Here is a 17,439-nt window from a genome sequence, read left to right on the forward strand (position 1 = left end):
ACTGAGCCACCGTGCCAGGCCCCCCTGGCACTTTCCAAGCTGAGACTGAAGTGAGCAGAGCAAATCGAGAGGAGGGCGGGAGAGGTAGTGGCTCACTGGTCAAGAGTGGAATCAGTGCCTGGCAGAGTTCAGTGTCGGAAGCCAGGAATGGTGCTGGGAGGAGAGCAAGGAGGACAGAGAACCCTGAGCAGAGGCGGAGCTTGTGGCTGGTGGACTGGCTTTGCTGTGGGTCTTCGGGGAGCTTCTGGGGCCGCAGCTGTTGTTCCACTTATTATGCATTCATTGGTTGATTCTCGCACTTGCCCTGACCCGAGATCAAACACGCAACCTTGGAGAATAGGGACTATGCTCTAACCAACTGAACTACCCAGCCAGGGCCTCTGCCTACCATTTAGTGGCAGAGCTCCGCAGTGCGTGGCTAACGGCTTTTCCTAATTCTGCATCATTCCAGGATATCGGCATCTTCAGCTGCGAAACCTCCACAATGAAGTCTTGGAAATCTCTAGTTTATTCATAAACAGCAGAAGGATGGAAGAAATCTCCTCCGGCAGTTCCGTGTCAGCCTCTCTGGTAATCAAGCTCTGTTTCACTCAGCATGTTTGTGGGGATGGCTGTGCTGGAGGTAGGCTTGCTCATGATACAGGAAAATGATCATTAGGTAGCTGTGGAAATAATGATGATGATGATGATGATGATGATGATAGCTGGCATTGGCACTTCTAAGCACTTTACATATATATGAATTCACCGAATCCTCTCAATAACTTTTTTATGAAAGAACTTTGAGTATGGTCTCGGTTTTACAGATGAGGAAGGTAAGAGCTAAGTACCTCGGAGGTCACACAGCTATAAACCCAAGTTCACCTAGTGCTAAAGCCCATACTCCTTTTGTTTTTTGTGTGTGTTTGTTTGTTTAATATGTTCTTATTGATTTTAGAGTGGAAGAGAGAGGGAGAGAGAGAGAAACGTTGCTGAGAGAGAGATCAAGTGGCTGCCTCTTGCATGCCCCCTACTAGAGATCGAGCTTGCAACCCGGGAAGGTGCCCCTGATCAGGAATTGAACCCAGGATCTCTTGGTCCATGGGATGATGCTCAATCCATTGAGCTACAGCAGCCAGGCCAAAGCCCATACTCTTAATATGAGTCAAAAAATAACATGTGGGGAAGAAGTTAATTAAGCAAACCTGCTAGGAAGCATTCAGTTCTCCTAGAAACTTTGGGTTAGACCAGGAAAATCTTCTGCTTCTTCAGTGGTCCAGGACTGGATGCCAGGTGAGCAGGGTTGGGGTGGCAGCCAGGTGCTGCTGTTGATACATAACTGCCCCCTGGCAATTGGGGAGATACAGAATCTGCACTCGTGGGGATGAGGAAGGTACACGACAGACAAAAGGTGCCATCACTGCAGAATCAGCATTTTAACAAGTTTCCAGGTAAGGGTCTTACCCATTGAGGTTCGAGAGCCATAGGACTTGCGCTCACTCCAGTAATCCAGTAATTTTAGTTGATGACTAAACCAAGCGACCCCGCTTTAATAAACTGGTTCATTCCATTATGCTTTCTCTTTAAAAATCAGTTTAAAGGCTGTTAGATTCCCTCTTTGCACACTTAACAGCCTGATCACTGTCGTATCAACCTTACACTTCAACATAGTCCTGACAACCCCTGGAAAGGCACCTTCTAAACTCACGGTGGCACGCCGAAACCGGTTTGGCTCATCGGTAGAGCGTCGGTCTATGGACTGAAAGGTCCCAGGTTCGATTCCGGTCAAGATCATGTACGTTGGTTGCGGGCACATCCCCGGTAGAGGGTGTGCAGGAGGCAGCTGGTCGATGTTTCTCTCTCTCTCATCGACGTTTCTAGCTCTCTATCTCTCTCTCTTCCTCTCTGTAAAAAGTCAATAAAATATATTTTAAAAATAATAATAAATAAATAAACAAACTCACGGTGGCGCTGACCTGACCCCAGCCACTGCCACCATCAAACAGCCGGGCTTTCTTTCCCGCTTCTCTTCCCCTCCCCTTGTCAGTTTCTTCTCTCTGTCTCTGACCTGGTTTCCCTAGCTTCTCCGCCTTTTCCCTTCGATGTGTGGCCAAGGTTAGAAACAGCTCTTTGGCCAAAGTGGAGGGAGGTATTGCCTGCCTTGTGCAAGGACTGGGCACCAGGGACTGGGCTGCCTGGCACCTAAGAGCAAGAACCGGAGGCTTTCAGAAGGCAAGGCAGGGCTTCCTGCACGATCCCGGGTTTTCACCCTCAGCACCTGGCAGAGCTGCAGATGCCACACGTGCCATGCAAGAGCCGCTTTTCCTCACAATACCTCTGCTGACACCAAATGTGTCATGTCTTTTCCAACGCTGCTTCTCCCACTTCCCGGCACCAGCTGGCCGACCTACCTTTCGGTCCAATGCTGACACTGTCTACTGGAGTCAGCATCAGACCCTGCAAGAGAAGGGCTCAGTCCTGCAACCCTACCCACATTTTACATGCCAGTTGCAGGTCCCTTCTCTGATACCATAATTTGCTCAAATGACTCTCACAGAACTTAGGAAAGTGCTTTACTTACTAGAATATTTCATTTATCATCTTACCATCCAAAATTCTAGTCCAGTGCCCTCAAGAGAGATGGAACTCAATAATACTGTTGGATGTCAGTTCAGAAATAAGGACTAATGTACATTTTAGATGATATCAGTTCCATACTTACACTGGAAAGAGATCATGTTTTGTGAAATAAATTAATGGTTTTGTGGTGTGCTGCTACACATCCTCACTAGACTATTAAAGAAAATGTGCCATCGCTTCTTCAACCACATAACAGTAGGTCAGGGTGTGAGGGATGCTAGAATGGCTCTGTATTGACATGTCCCTGTAAACACCTGTAAGAATGAGCACCTCAGTGGTGAACATAGCCTAGAATTTGCATCAGAATGAGAATTAGCCGAGACTGGTTTGGCTCAGTGGATAGAGTGTCGGCCTGCCAACTTAAGGGTTCCAGGATCAATTCCAGTCAAGGGCACGTACCGTGGTTGCGGGCACATCCCCAGTAGGAGGTGTGCAGGAGGCAGCTGATCGATGTCTCTCTCTCATTGATGTTTCTAACTCTCTATTCCTCACCTTTCTTCTCTGTAAAAAAATCAATAAAAATTTTTTTAGTTAAAAAAAAAAAAGAATGAGAATGAATGAGAAACCATGTGATCTTCCTTGACAGATGTTTAGCACAGAAGAAAGAAAATGTCTGCAGACTCACAGAGTCACGGTGCATGGGGTCCCAGGTCCGGAGCCCTTCACTGTTTTCTCTATAAATGGAGGCACCAAGGCAAAGCAGCTTCTCCAGCAAGTAAGTGCACTGAGCCTGTGTGTGTGACTACATACACACAAATACACGAAAGTCCACATTGATGATTTGCCGTTTGATTATTTGTGATATCCAATATTGATATCTGCCCTACACATGACCTGAGAGGTCTTGGTACCTCTAAACAAGCTACCTTAGCCTTTAGAGAAGAATTTCTAAGACTTCTTCAGCCACATAAAGAACACTGGGCTCTAGAAGGATAAAGACCAGGATGAGTGGCTCTCTGACCTTGCATACTGTTTCCCTCAGAGCCTAGATTTAGGCCTCACAATCCCTCTTAATGCAGAGCTTACTAATCGACCAGAATTTGCACATGAACTGATTGAAATCTGCTTGTCATTCTAGGGGTTGGGTCAAATTCTTAGAGCATCAGGATGGACCACATAGGCCAAGACATCTTCTGCCCCTCCAGCCTCAGGCCTCCATTTGCATGTTGATCAGCCACCTTGTCCCCCTTGCCCTGGCACCTGACCATGACCTTTAAAGTTATATCCCTCTAGAGGTACGAAGAGGCATGGAGGTCCCAAAACAAGAGGATGAGAGCCTATTAATCCAACCCCCATAGCAGAGCTGGCCTAAGTCCCCTCGTGCTGGGCTTCTGCCCTGGATCCCTGGGGGTCTTGGTGGCCTTCTGCCGGCAGACACAATGCCCCTCGGGAGCCAGACACAGCAGCAGCATCCTGAGAGGGAGGCAGCCCCTCGGAAGAGCAAGGCAGGCCCATGTGCAACCCTTGTTCTCTTCTCACTGGAAGCATCACTTCTGTGCTTCACTCTCTTCTCCAACATGCCCCCTCATATCCTTGCAGACTCTTTCATCCTGAGCCCATTTCAGAATCCCTCCTTCTCCTTGGAGATAGGCCGAGGGGAGCCGTGACCAAGGGACCAACTGTGGGGCCCCCTCTGAAGTTAGGGCACATGACAGACTGCCACTGCGATCATGGAATGGTTGGGGTTAAAAACCCATTGATGGACCACACATACTAAATGTTAATAAGTAGTTCGGTCCTTTGAGGGGAAGTCTCTATGGACAGGCCAACTTTCCCCCAAGATCTTATAATTGACTTAGACTCAGAGAAAACAGCTCCCGTGTCAAATATCATAGACTCTCTAATAGAAACTACTCCCAAGTTGGGGTTGTTTTGGGATTTTTGTTTTTTAAATCAACAGTATATGAACTTCAGGGTCTGCTGTCGCAAAGCACTGTTGGGGTTTTGGGGACTCTATAAAATAGGAAGTTACAAAGCAAGGAGACATTCCCAGGGACCACCCATAAACAGCAGCCCACTGCTTTATTGCCACGCCCTATAAAGCAGCACTGAGGAGGGAGGGACTGCTCCCCGCTCTTAGGGGCCTTGCATCCTGAATTGTTCCTATGGTGGTGGTTGCCTTGCTGCCGGAATACAGAGCCCAGCACCCGTCCCCAGCCAAGGGTTCGGGGGAAGGGAAAGCCTTCCTGAGACTCTTCTGCCCCCTCCCTCCTCAGTTCATGCTTTTCCTCCAAGTGAGATGCAGCAGCAACAGGTGTTGAGGAGGAAGAAGTTGACTTCACTAGGCCCTTCTCTTGGCACCCACTTTTAGTTGAGCCTTTTGTTAGGAACCAGTACAATGTGAGCGTGAAAGGGTTCATCAGCAAGAGTAACTGGGTGATAGCTCAAAGCTATTGAGTTCTCATGCTGTGCCCACGCTCTGCTTTATAAACAGTGTCTCAATCATGCAACAAGTCATAAAATTAAGAGGTTGTACTGTGGAAGCAGAAAAATAATTTTCCTCCCACCTCCCAAGTTCTCCTAGCTAGACCTATAATCAAATTAACATAAGACCGATTAACAGGAGAAAATAACAAATCTTATCACATACGTACACGTGGGGGTTCTATAAGAATATGAGACCAGAGGACAGAGGGGACAGTGAGACTTACATGACATCGTGAGCTAAGGAGAAGGAGGGTTGAAGTTTGGGATTTCAAAGGGCAGGAGGGCAATCCACATGGAGATGGAAAAGCCAGTGTTTGGTAGAGAAGTGTTTGATGGGCCATCTTTACCAATGAGACGCAGAGCGGACTTGCTAGGCTCCTCCCCATCACACCTACTTCATATGAAACTGTAGCTATCTACGATGATACTTTCCTCCTGGAGCACAGCCTCTCTCTAAATTCTTTTAGACAGCAAGGGGGAAGGTTGAAGGTTCTCTCTGAGTCTTTTGTTTCTTGAAAATAACCAATCTAAAATAATCAGTATCCCAAAAATCACATTTTGGGGAGGCACATTCTGCTTCCCCTCAGTACTCTTCCTGTTCCCCTTTATAGAGGGGGAACTGAATCTCTAACAGGTTAAATATCCTGCCCAGCACCTCGCAGCCAGTAAGTATTGAAGGCAGACCTCGGACTCAGTCTGTCTGGCTCTCCGGCCTTGTCTCGGTCGCGCTGTTTGACTGCCCGGGTCAATAGCCAACAAAGAAAACGGGCCTCCAGACACACAGTTAAGACTTCATTGGAAGGAGAATTCGCAGGAGCGTGGGTCAGAAGAGAGTCAACAACGATGGAGAGATTGTTTTTGGTAAAAGCTGGGCCAGGTTCATTATCCTTGGTCCCCTGTGTTGCAAGATGATAAAGAGGTAAATTCGTAGATTTACAAACCTAGAGTTTTTCGTTCGGTAGGAGCCCTCACTCCAGCAAGTGGGAAAAATAGTCGCGCTGTCTGGGGATGATGAGTACACTGTGTTGTTGCCCAGCATGCACATAAACAATTCTTTCTGGGCTTGAGAGAATTCTTAGGCCTTCCAAAGAGAATTATGCAACACTCCAGAGCAGGTTTCACTTATAAATTACACATCAAAGCTCCCTGGGCCTCATGAAAACAGGCTTGTTTTGCATTACAGGTTTTTTGTTTTTTGGTTTTTTTTTGCTAAATGTGCCTTTGCTTTATCTTTATTTATTTTTTTACATTTTTTTATTAAATTATTATCTTTGTTCATATTTTAATATTGTCCCCCCCTTGCTTTATCTTTAGATTCTGACCACTGAACAAGACACCAAACCTATAGCTGCAGACTACTTTTTGATGGAAGAAAAATATTTTATATCTAAAGAAAAGAACGAGTGCAGAAAACAACCGTTCCAGAGGGCCATCGGTCCCGAGGAGGAGATCCTGCAGATTCTAAGCAGCTGGTTTCCAGAAGAGGGCTACGTTGGCAGGATTGTCTTAAAAACCCAGCAGGAAGTAAGTGTGTCTGGGTGCAGGCTACACGGTGACAGCTCTGTGTGTAATTCACCGCCCGCCCCTGGCCAACTCCCTCAAAATCAGAATCTCTTCAAATTCCCACTTGATTTCTTTTCTTCTTCTGAAAATAGGTGGAGAAATGAGTTTCTTCTTTTGTACATATTCAGAATGTTATCTCTAAGTTACAGAAATTCAGCCTAAAGGTCATCCCTTCTAAAACAAAGAGAGCAAGAACTCAGTGGATTCCTTAGGCATGTCGTCAGCTGTTTCGTGGACTCTTTTATTTGTATGTGTGAAAAGACATCGCCATGAGGGCCTGTAGGCTTTGTTGTGCATTTTGGGGTTGATTCTGTTCCTGTGAGTGCCTATTAAAGTTGTAGCTAATCAATGGCTCAGCACTTATAACTAAAACAACAGTATTTTTTTTTTAATATTCTGTAACTTCACATAAAGTAAGAATAATCTCTCAGCCTTGATCAGAACTCGTACTAAATATCATTATGTTCACTGATACTCTCACGATAGTTCCCGAGAAGGAAACAGTACAGCACCAACTCCAGGCTGGTTGGCTTCTGTTGAGTTTTGTTGATGGAGCCCTTTTTTTTCTTTTCTTCCCCCCCCTCCCCCCCCCGAATAAACCGATAGAAGCCCAGTAACTCCCTGCCCGGTGCACAAAACTCATGCACCGAGAGGGTCCCTTGGCCTGGACAGCAATCAAAGTTGATCAGAGTCTTCCTTCCACCCTCTGGTGATCAGCATACATCATAGCGAGCAATCAAACTCCCAAGGGAACACTTTGCATATTAACCTTTTATATATATATTGATAGATAGATAGATAGATTAGATAGATATAGCTATAGATAGATAGATATAGATAGATGTCATGTGAAATACCACCTACCCCCACTTTCCGATTGGTTAGATATATCATAATCAATGCCATCACATATCATGCAACAAAATCTCTAGGAATTAACGAAATGTAATGGCCACAATCTTTGAAGTGGATGAAAAGAGTTATAGAAAAGTATATGTAGTAAAGGACAACCTCATTTTAGGTATTAAACAATAATTCTCCCCCACCAGCTGTTAATAGAATGAATGGAGTCCAAAAACAGTCATGTAAATTCCATGACTGCAGGGTTAATGCAATGATTGGGGCAAGCCTGTGTGGGTGGTTGGCAAATCATTTTTGGTCCTGGTTACAGTTTGGCGCCATCTGGTGACAGTTACCCATTTGACTTGAATATTCATGGGGACAATTCTGGGTCCTGTGTGGCTGATTTTAACTTCCAGGATAGTGACAGTGGTCTTGGGTTCTGGCCAGTTAGCACCATTTCAGTGGCCTGGTCTGAGGAGATTCGGCTTGGAGAGTGCTGGGGGTTGGGGAACTCTCTGCCAAACCCTCCCTCCCAGAGATGGGTTGCCTACTGTTTACTTGCTTTGCCTCACATTCCCCTCCCTGCCGCTCCCTGCAGAAGATAACTGTAAACTACCCTCTTTGTTAGTGGGACTAACAAAGAACAGGTGTCACTTGACAATCATATTTAAACTCAGGTAATTCCAGAATTTCCATCTATCTGTCTATTCACATATACAAAAATACATTTGTATAGCCATAGAAGATGTTTAGAATATATGAGATGGGAGAGAGAAGAAAAAAGGTGACAGTGGGAAAAGTTTGCCTTTTTATTGCTGTTTTTCTACTATAGATGTATCTAACTATATAGGTAATATATATTATTATATATGTAAAATTCACTGTAAGCCAATTCACCAAAAGCCAATCAACCTGATAACTAATTATCATGAGTATTGAGTATTTTGTTGATGTTTGTTTGTTTTTTAAGAGATCAAATCTTCATTTTTATTATATTTTTAAATGTTTTAATTGCAGTTTACTTTCAGTGTTATTTTATATTAATATCAGGTGTGCAGCATAGTTGTTAGACAATCATACTTTACAAAGTGTCCATATTCCTTTCAGTGTGACTTACCCCCAGCCATCCTTTCCACCTTTCACTGTGGATTTTGTTCATTTAAGCTGAATGCAGTCTCACGCTTCACATTTTAGATGTCTAGCATTTCATAAATGCTCACGTTCTATGGGAGAGTGGGGGGGCTTTCTCTTAAATGTAATTTCCTGTGTTCTTATTCGGCTTTTGGTAACTGGAAAAATGGTAGATTGTCTTTTTACAAGCTTACCTACAGTGGACTCGGCTCGTAATCCACCACTAATAGGAGCAGATCTACTAGCTTGTTCTGGGCCAGACCTTATCATTCTGTCCACCTCAGCAGAAACAGTGCTTTTTTTGTCTAAGACATGTATGTCCTTCTAGAATAATTTATGAACTGTTAACTAGCATATAAACTAGGAAGCTAAGAAGTTACCTCCACATTACCATGATGCATTTCACATTTTTGTTCCAAGTTTCTTTCCTTACTCTACAACATCTCACCGTTTACTCACTCTTGTCTTCTCTTTTAACATAGAACCTGGAAGAGAAGAGCATCGTTCAAGATGACAGAGAGGTGATCTTGAGCTCAGAGGAGGAGAGCTTCTTTGTCCAAGTGCACGATGTTTCTCCAGAGCAGCCGCGGACCGTCATCAAAGCGCCGCGCGTCAGCACCGCCCAGGACGTAATTCAGCAGGTGGGAGCCCCCCACCACCACCTCAGGCCTGTCCTCCGTGTATGTCATTGGGACAGGTCAGATGCCAGCTCATCCTATGAATGAAGTGCCTAGACCAGTGGAGGCCTACAAAGGGAGAGTGGGAAATAATAGTTCATTCCTTCAACAGATACTTACCTAGTATCCACCATGAGTCAGGCCCTGGGTGAAGCACTGGTGATAATGTTGTTGGAAGTGGCTCTGCAGAATAGTAATTTCATTGTTCCAGAAATGCCTAAGCTGCCGAAGCCAGTTTGGCTCAGTGGTAGAGCGTCAGTCTGCAGGCTGAAAGGTCCCTGGTTCGATTCCGGTCAAGAGCATGTGCATTGGTATATGTACAAAAATAATAACTTAATAAAAAAATATAAATAAATAAATAAATAAATAAATAAATAAAAGAGCATGTACATTGGTTGCGGGCACATCCCCAGTTGGGGGTGTGCAAGAGGCAGCTGGTTGATGTTTCTCTCTCATCGACGTTTCTAGCTCTCTAGCCCTCTCCCTTCCTCTCTGTGAAAAATCAATAAAATATATTTAAAAAAGAAAAGAATTGCCTAAGCTAATACCCAGTGGCCATCGTCAGAGGGCAAGTAGAAGGCCTTCTCTGACCCTCTCCCACCTCTAGGTCATGCTTCCCTGTGTCTGTGGTTTCAGAAACTGTATTTCCTTCCCTTAAAGCCTTCTCATGGTTTGCATTCATCAAACACCCTTGAGAAGTAGGATAGTATAATGGTGGACGGCACAGGCGCTGGGTTAAAAAGCTCGAGGTTCCAACCCCAGCTCTACTTCTTACTAGATCTGAGATCTTGGGCAAGTTATATAACTGTCTGTGCCTTAGTTACAGTGTTATCTTAAAAAAGACACTGATTTGTAGCATTTGTTGATTTCTGTTGTGTAAAAGCTCCCACCATGTCTGATTTTATTAGCCTGTTCCGTTTGGTTCCAATATACCACCATGCGGTAAGTTGCCACTTAGATAACATGGTGATAGCATAACAGTATTTTGCTGACAGAGTTGTTGCGAATATTAAGTCAGTAATATATGTAAACTGTACAATGTCTAGCACATGGCAAGTAAATACAATTTAAGTGCTACTCGCTATTATTGCATGGTAATTTGGTTAGTATAGACTTTGAACTTTGCTTCTTTTGTTGACCTTTGTGCCCCCAAACTATCTGGGACATAGTAGGTCCTCACTAAACATTTGATGACTGAATAAATGCATAAATGAAAGATGATCTTGCATGAAATGAGAAGAGAGGGCAACTAAGTTCTAACATGCCTTAACATCCAAGATTCTGTGGTGAAGAGGCAGCCCGGTGGGACAGGGAGACGTCTGAGGGTCAGAGTTCTGTCCTTCACTGTCCCACCACCTGCATGTCTAGGAGCTTTGTTTTCATGCACACAATCTGTTCCCAGACTTTATTCTATTGCTTCTTTGCTGCTCATCCTCTGGAATCTGCATAAGTTCCTCATCTGAAAGGAGCAGGAAGAGGAGGGGGTAATTCTGACGAAACATGGAGTGTTGTGAAGCTAAATCATAATGTGGGAAAGCATGTCATATGCTACAGCAATACAAATGGAAACTAAGGAGTAGGATCTCTGAAAGATCCCCATTATCTCTAAAAGCCTGTGACAGGCTGAAACCGGTTTGGCTTAGTGGATAGAGCATCGGCCTGATGACTGAAAGGTTCCAGATTCAATTCTGGTTAAGGGCATGTACCAGATGTTGCAAGCACATCTAGCAGGGGGTGTGCAGGAGGCAGCTATTGATGTTTTTCTCTTATCGATGTTTCTAGCTCTCTATCTCTTTCCCTTCCTCTCTGTAAAAAAATCAATAAAATATATTTTTAAATAAAATAAAAGCCTGTGACAGTTTGCCACCTTCGAGTTTCATTCATAATGAATGCAGGAGTTAGAGACACTGTCCTTATCCAGCTGATTGTAACTTACCTTTCAGACCTTATGCAAAGCCAAGTACTCCTACAGCATCCTGAGCAACCCCAACCCCAACGACTATGTGCTTTTGGAAGAGGTGGTGAAGGACACAGCCAACAAGAAGTCTTCTACCCCCAAGTCCTCCCAGCGGGTCCTCTTGGATCAGGAGTGTGTGTTTCAAGCCCAAAGCAAGTGGAAAGGTGCAGGAAAATTCATCCTTAAGCTAAAGGAGCAAGTGCAGGTAAACTTCAAGGTTATTTTACTCTCTTCACCAGTTGTTTGATATTCATAACTAATTCGTAATCAAACTTGGGAGATAGCGAAATCTAGGAGAAAGTCAAGAAATTTACGGGGAGAAGATAGTTTGGCTCTGTTTTCGCTGCAGGGAAAGAAACGTGTTCCCCTCTGTGGTGTAGCAATCCTGAGAGGGAAGGCACTCAGTCCCAGACGGGGAAGAGAGGAGGGCCCTCTCTGGTATACTGCCACGTGACTGAGGATGCCAGCTTTAAATTAACACCAATGGAGGGTTCTTTCTTCCCATAGGCCTCCCGAGAAGACAAGAGAAAAGGCATTTCTTTTGCAAGTGAATTCAAGAAGTTCACCAAGTCAACTAAACAGCCCCGCGGACTCACAGCACCTGCTCAGGTCTTGGCCTCAGAAAGTGTCCAAAACAAAGAGGAGAGACCTGTGGGTGGCAGTGACGCGATGGACTACCGACAGTGACCACAGGCAGCAAGTTTAACCAGGTACACTATGTCTCTGCACCATTCTGAACCAGGGGCCCATTTACACTACTTTGAAAGGCATAGTTTGTACAGTATCTTTTATCTTTTCCAAGTGTAGGTGTCCCCTGAGGAGGGAGGAATGGTACCACAAGAGGAAAAGGGCTCTGAAGATATACATACCTTCAGAAGTTATCATTGTAGACCTCCTTTAAAAAAGAAAAAAAAAAGGAAAAAAAAATATATATATATATTGATTTCAGAGAGGAATGGAGGAGAGAAAGATAGAAACACCAACGAGAGAGACACATCGATTGGCTACCTCCTGCACGTCTCTTATTGGGGATCTAGCTTACAACTTAGGCATGTGCCCTGACCAGGATCCAAACCTAGGACCTCTTGGTTCATGGGACGACACTCAATCCACTAAGCTACACCAGCCGGGCAGACCTCCTTATTTTATATAGAACTCAACAAAGGGTCTAAGAGGAAAACCAATTTTCCCAAACTACATCAGCCATGTTTCATCAGACATAGCGTTGTTTTAATTATTGGCCACTTACACACCCTTGGGGGGCTGCTGAGAGTCATTCAGCTTTCTTTCCTTTGGCTGTCTAGTTTTATGTTATTCTTACTGAGGTTTGATTTTTGCCTCAACAAACTCAACTTCTTCTGCCTCATTTAAAAACTTAAACTCTGGCATTCGGGATGCAATGATTAAAAAGAAAAGAAAGCAAAATAACGTAACAGCCTCCATCTTGCAACGGCAGTAAATTACATCGTCGGTTGCCAGCAAACTGTGTGGTATTCACATGCAGAGTACCTTACATTCTATCTTAAATTATTTCTATGGGACCTGAATTTTTTTTAGGAAAGAAGCATATGAGGAAACCAAACATAGATTTCTTCTCTTAGTCTCTTCATGAACCGAAGGGACTGTCGAAGCCCACTGCTCACCTGTTGGGCTGTGGTTCTCAGTTAAAACTCACCAGAGACCACATAAAGGCACAGCTGCTTGTACCGCCAGGCTCCCTCGTCAGTCTCCAGCACAATCAGGACCTTCTCATATTAAATTGTGGGCGCTCACAGTTGGCCTCTCTACACAAGGCCAACTTCGATGTGTAACAGGCCAAAAGAAAGCCTGACACAGGGAGCCCATGTGTCTACATTTAAGGACCAATTGGTACCTTGTACCACTTACAAAGCTCCTTCAAAACCACAGACAAGGCCAAATACAGGAAACCTCTCCCTCCTGAATATCTGCCCTACCCCACTATTCCCAGGGAGTCAGGAATGTTCCAGTTAAGCTAAGACTCATTGGGAAGAAATCTCAGAAGGATGGCAGCAGTCCGTATCACATGGAGTCAGATAACGGCGGATGTGCACAGAACAGTAAAGCTCTGGGCTGTCCCATTTCCTGTTGAAATATCCCAATTGTTTAAAAGTTCCGGATTCACTTCCTTTTCTGTCATAATCAGCGCCAAGTGAGCTTTAGGACTAAAGCACCGGAGTTGAACCTCCCCAACTTTTAGAACGTGACTCACTGTGGTAGTGGGTCTTTTAGCAGGCCCTAAGGACAGATCAAATTTAAAATACTGAGCCCTGGCCAGTTGCTTGGTTGGTCGTGATGTACCAAGGTTACGGGTTCTATCCTTTGTCAGGGCACACACAAGAATCAACCAGTGAATGCATAAATAGGTGGAACAACAAATATCTCTTTCTCTCTCTCTCTTTCTCTCTCTCTTTCTCTTCCTTCCTCTCTCTCTTTCTCTCTCTCTCTTTCTCTTCCTTCCTCTCTCTCTCTCTCTCTCTCTCTCTCTCTCTCTCTCTTTCTCTTCCTTCCTCTCTCTCTCTCTCTCTCTTTCTCTTCCTTCCTCTCTCTCTAAAATTCAATCAATAAAATTTTTATTGTTAGCGACAAATAAATCATAGGTGTGATGTTATACATACCTCTCTCTTATAACCTCCGTAACGATACAACTAAATTACACTCTGCATATAAAGAGCCCTCATGTTACGAGATTACATTAAGTACCTAAGAATACAACTCCACTAGAAGTTTGATTTAAAAATACATGCTTGGCCGATCAGTGATTCTCTCTCGTCACTGATGTTTCTCTCTCTCTCTTCCTTCCTCTCTGAAATATATATATATAAATTTAAAAATGACATGCTTGCATTCTAGCAGGTTTGGCTTCAGTGGATAGAGCCCCAGCCTGCAGACCAAGGGGTCCCAGGTTCAATTCTGGTGAAGGGTAGGTTCCTCTGTTGCAGGCTCCCCTCCCCTCCCCTTCCACCCTCCCGCCCCCCACCCCACCCCTGGCTCAGGCCCTGGTCAGGGTGTGGACAGGAGACAACCAATCAGTGTGTTTCACATTGATATTTCTGTCTTCCCCTTTCTCTTCCACTCTCTAAGTATCAGTCGAAAAATACTCTCGGGTGAGAATTAAAAAAGAAATGATGTGCTTGCTATAATGAGCATTACTAATTGCTCCTTTTTTAGGAGAGTAGGGAGGGTGGTAGTTTAGATAAATGTCTTTGGATTCCGTTTTCAGCAGACATTCAGAATCATTCCATTGACTGCAGCTTTGCTTGAACTTGGGGAAGCTTCTCTTTAAAACCTGCCATCGGTGCGCCCATGGGAATCTGTATCCCACGTTATGAACTCCTTTACAAATGGTGCTTCCAGGCAAGAGCACGTGTGAAAAAGGAAGGGCCTTTCTGTCTATTCTCATCAGAAAACAAGCTTCATATTTTCAATGCGTTCTGCTGACATATTTCATGTTTGTCCTAAAATTTTCCTCTCTCAAGTGTCAAGAGTTACCCCTTAATAAATACTCTGAGAATTTTTAAACGAGTAATTATTTACCTTACTCTTATCCAAAGTAATAAATGCAGTTGTTGAAGGAATTTCACCTTTTAAAAACAGTTGAACAGTTTGATTGTGATTTAAAAAAAAAAAAAAGAAAGAAAGAAAAATCTTTCTGAAGAATATGGTGCGCTGGGACAGAAAGTCTCATGTTCCACCTCCTGGGGACATCATGTCATAACACTGAGTGTATCAGACGTAGTCTCTCCCCCACACACAGCCACCAGAGCCGGGGGTTTCTGTGGAACACTACACGCTTGCTGCACTGTAAATGCTTCTGCTCCTCCGTTTACAATATACTAATACGCCTATGGATGCAACTTCACAGGTGAAGACCTTTTGGCAAGAAGTTAAAGTCAAGAATGAGCGTGGTGGAAAAATATATATTTTCCTTGCTTTCATTCAACTTAAACTGGAAACTGATGCTTTCTGGACCGAAGCTTTCATCACACACGATGTGAGGTCCACACGGAGGACAAGCGAGATGGTACAGGGCTAGCTACCAACCATTTTCCTGATGGATGAAGCAAAGAAGTCCAGGAGATAGTCGTTTTATAAATGCCAACGGTTGTTAAAAAGGAAACAAAAAAAAAACAACAAAAACCATGACTAAGCTTGCAATAACTGACTTAGAACAGGGGTCAGCAAACTTTATCTGCAAAGGGCCAGATAGTAAATTTATATTGAGCTTGATGGGCCATATGGGCTCTGTTGCAACAACTTAGCTTGGCTGAAATCATGCAAAAGCAGCCATAGGCAATACATCCACGAATGAGGGTGTCTGGGTTTCAGTAACACTACTTACAGACACTGAAATGAATTTCATATCATTTGTCACAAATGTTCCTCTTTTGTTTTTTTTCCTCTTCAAGAGCCACACAAAAACAGGTGGCCGGCTGGATTGGGCCCCACGCCATAGTTTGCTAACCTTGGAAAACTGGGAACAAGAGGCACAGAGGTCTGAAAATAAGCAAGCTAGTTTAGTCATGCGTTTTATGCCTGAGAATTGGAAGCATGGGGGCATTACAAATGTAAATATGTCCTATAAGATTCATTAAAGAGGAATTCAACTTAAGTTTCCACAGTGTACCATAATGTACTTTTTTTAGAATTGCTTTTTACATGTAGAATGTGGGGTTTTTTTTTAAAGTTTATTGCTTGTATAGTCACATATTATTCCACTTTCAGTTTTCACAGAATTTATTTAGAACGATGTGTAATTTAATACCTACCGAGTTGTGATGTCTTACGAAGAAACTTTAACCCATTTTTTAAAGCAAGAGTAGACTGAGTTGGTGTTTAAATTTATTTATTTGCAAGGTTTGTACTGACACTGTACTTACATATTTATTATACATAGCTTTCTTGATATCGCTTATGAATTAGAAATATTAGTGAATCTTTCTCACTATTTGAAGACAAACCTCCTAAAGAGAAAAACGTATGCTCTGAATACCTGAAGTAGTCCAGAATTTCATGTTTAAAAAGCTTCATTTTCCTTTCTGATTAATTGAAGAGCTATTGACCCCACGTCATACTTGCCACCTAATGTAACTTATTTTTGAAACCTTCCTGTATAAAACTATCATGTAAGTGTAAAGGTTGCTTATTCTTGGTGCGAAGCAAATTACAACTTTTAAAATGAAATGTGTGTTCCTCTGAAGCAGTGTTTCCCAAAGTGTGGTATGCGTACCCCGGGGGTACGGGAAGAGTTTGGTGGGGATATGCACTGCACCGTGCTTAGCTGCACCTAATTCTACGTTCTCATGAGTACGAGGGGTACTCAGCGTTATGAAAATTATAGAAGTGGTACACATATATCAAAAGTTTGGGAAACATTGCTAAAGTAAAATCCAAATTTTATCTTCCTATTGATACTAAAATTTGACATTTTTCTTCAAATTATAAAACACACTTAAAAGCCCTAATCTTTGCTTTGAGGATTTTTTTTTTAACCAATTATGAAAGAAGAATAAAACAACCTCAAATCCTTCACCTATTCTAGGAACAGAAATGTTTAAAAAAACAACAACACTGTACAGCTTTCATGTTATGGGCTGTTCTTACTGACTGAGCCTTCACACGAGCAGAATCTCATCTGCTGGTCAGCCGAATTCAGGCTGCTGCAGTTTGATGTCGTTTGTGCAGAGCTACAGGTGTCTTTTTAAATCAAATAATCAGTTTATAACAAATGCACAATGCTGTTCGTTTTTGTTTTTTTTTAATATCCCAGAAATACTTTTATCAAGCTTCTATAAATTAATAGGCATTTTCCCCTTCTGGTTCGGCTTACATGTATTGAAAACTGAGTTACTGGCCTCACTGGCTAGAGTTGAATAAAATGGCAGAGTAATCAAATGAAAAGCAAAACTAGTCTCCCTAGGTTTCCTATTTGGCCTTGACTCTCTTCAAGCGCCACCCCAGCCCAGCCCACAACCTTTAACATAGTTGATTTGGCGGCAGCAAAAAACCCGACCCACCATGAGACAGCACGAGACTGGGTTCCAGCCAGTGAGTGAACCGGCTTAGGGCCTGTGCTGCAATTCAACGTGGTCATTCATTCCATTTTGAGGTAGAAGCACATACTCTATTGTACTGAGTCGTTGGGATTTTAGGAAGGTACATTGCTCAAAAATGTAAGAGGTTGCCTGGCTGGCATGGCTCATT

At 43.4% G+C, this 17,439-nt stretch overlaps 1 protein-coding gene and 1 long non-coding RNA gene across 4 annotated transcripts in view; one reads left to right on the forward strand and one right to left on the reverse strand.

Annotated features, from left to right (window-relative positions):
• The window catches only part of PLCE1 (phospholipase C epsilon 1), a 267,939-nt gene extending 252,085 nt beyond the window's left edge, over positions 1-15,854 (forward strand). For all 3 annotated transcript variants that reach the window (XM_045581915.1, XM_036438599.2, XM_036438600.2), the window contains 7 exons: positions 452-570; positions 3,206-3,334; positions 6,361-6,570; positions 9,066-9,224; positions 11,204-11,422; positions 11,725-11,927; positions 15,101-15,854. In XM_045581915.1, the coding sequence (XP_045437871.1) occupies positions 452-570; positions 3,206-3,334; positions 6,361-6,570; positions 9,066-9,224; positions 11,204-11,422; positions 11,725-11,904 (1,016 nt within the window). In that variant the 3' untranslated portion in view covers positions 11,905-11,927; positions 15,101-15,854. The remainder of the gene's footprint in view (positions 1-451; positions 571-3,205; positions 3,335-6,360; positions 6,571-9,065; positions 9,225-11,203; positions 11,423-11,724; positions 11,928-15,100) is intronic.
• A 210-nt stretch (positions 15,855-16,064) lies between these two features.
• Positions 16,065-16,771, reverse strand: LOC123652381. Its single transcript, XR_006741695.1, has 2 exons — positions 16,610-16,771; positions 16,065-16,430 (listed from the first exon to the last, which is right to left on the reverse strand). It is a non-coding gene; the product is annotated as an uncharacterized LOC123652381 (long non-coding RNA).
• Positions 16,772-17,439: the final 668 nt, after the last annotated feature.

The sequence above is a fragment of the Pipistrellus kuhlii genome, unplaced genomic scaffold (assembly GCF_014108245.1).
Source record: "Pipistrellus kuhlii isolate mPipKuh1 unplaced genomic scaffold, mPipKuh1.p scaffold_m20_p_15, whole genome shotgun sequence".
Taxonomy (NCBI): domain Eukaryota; kingdom Metazoa; phylum Chordata; class Mammalia; order Chiroptera; family Vespertilionidae; genus Pipistrellus; species Pipistrellus kuhlii.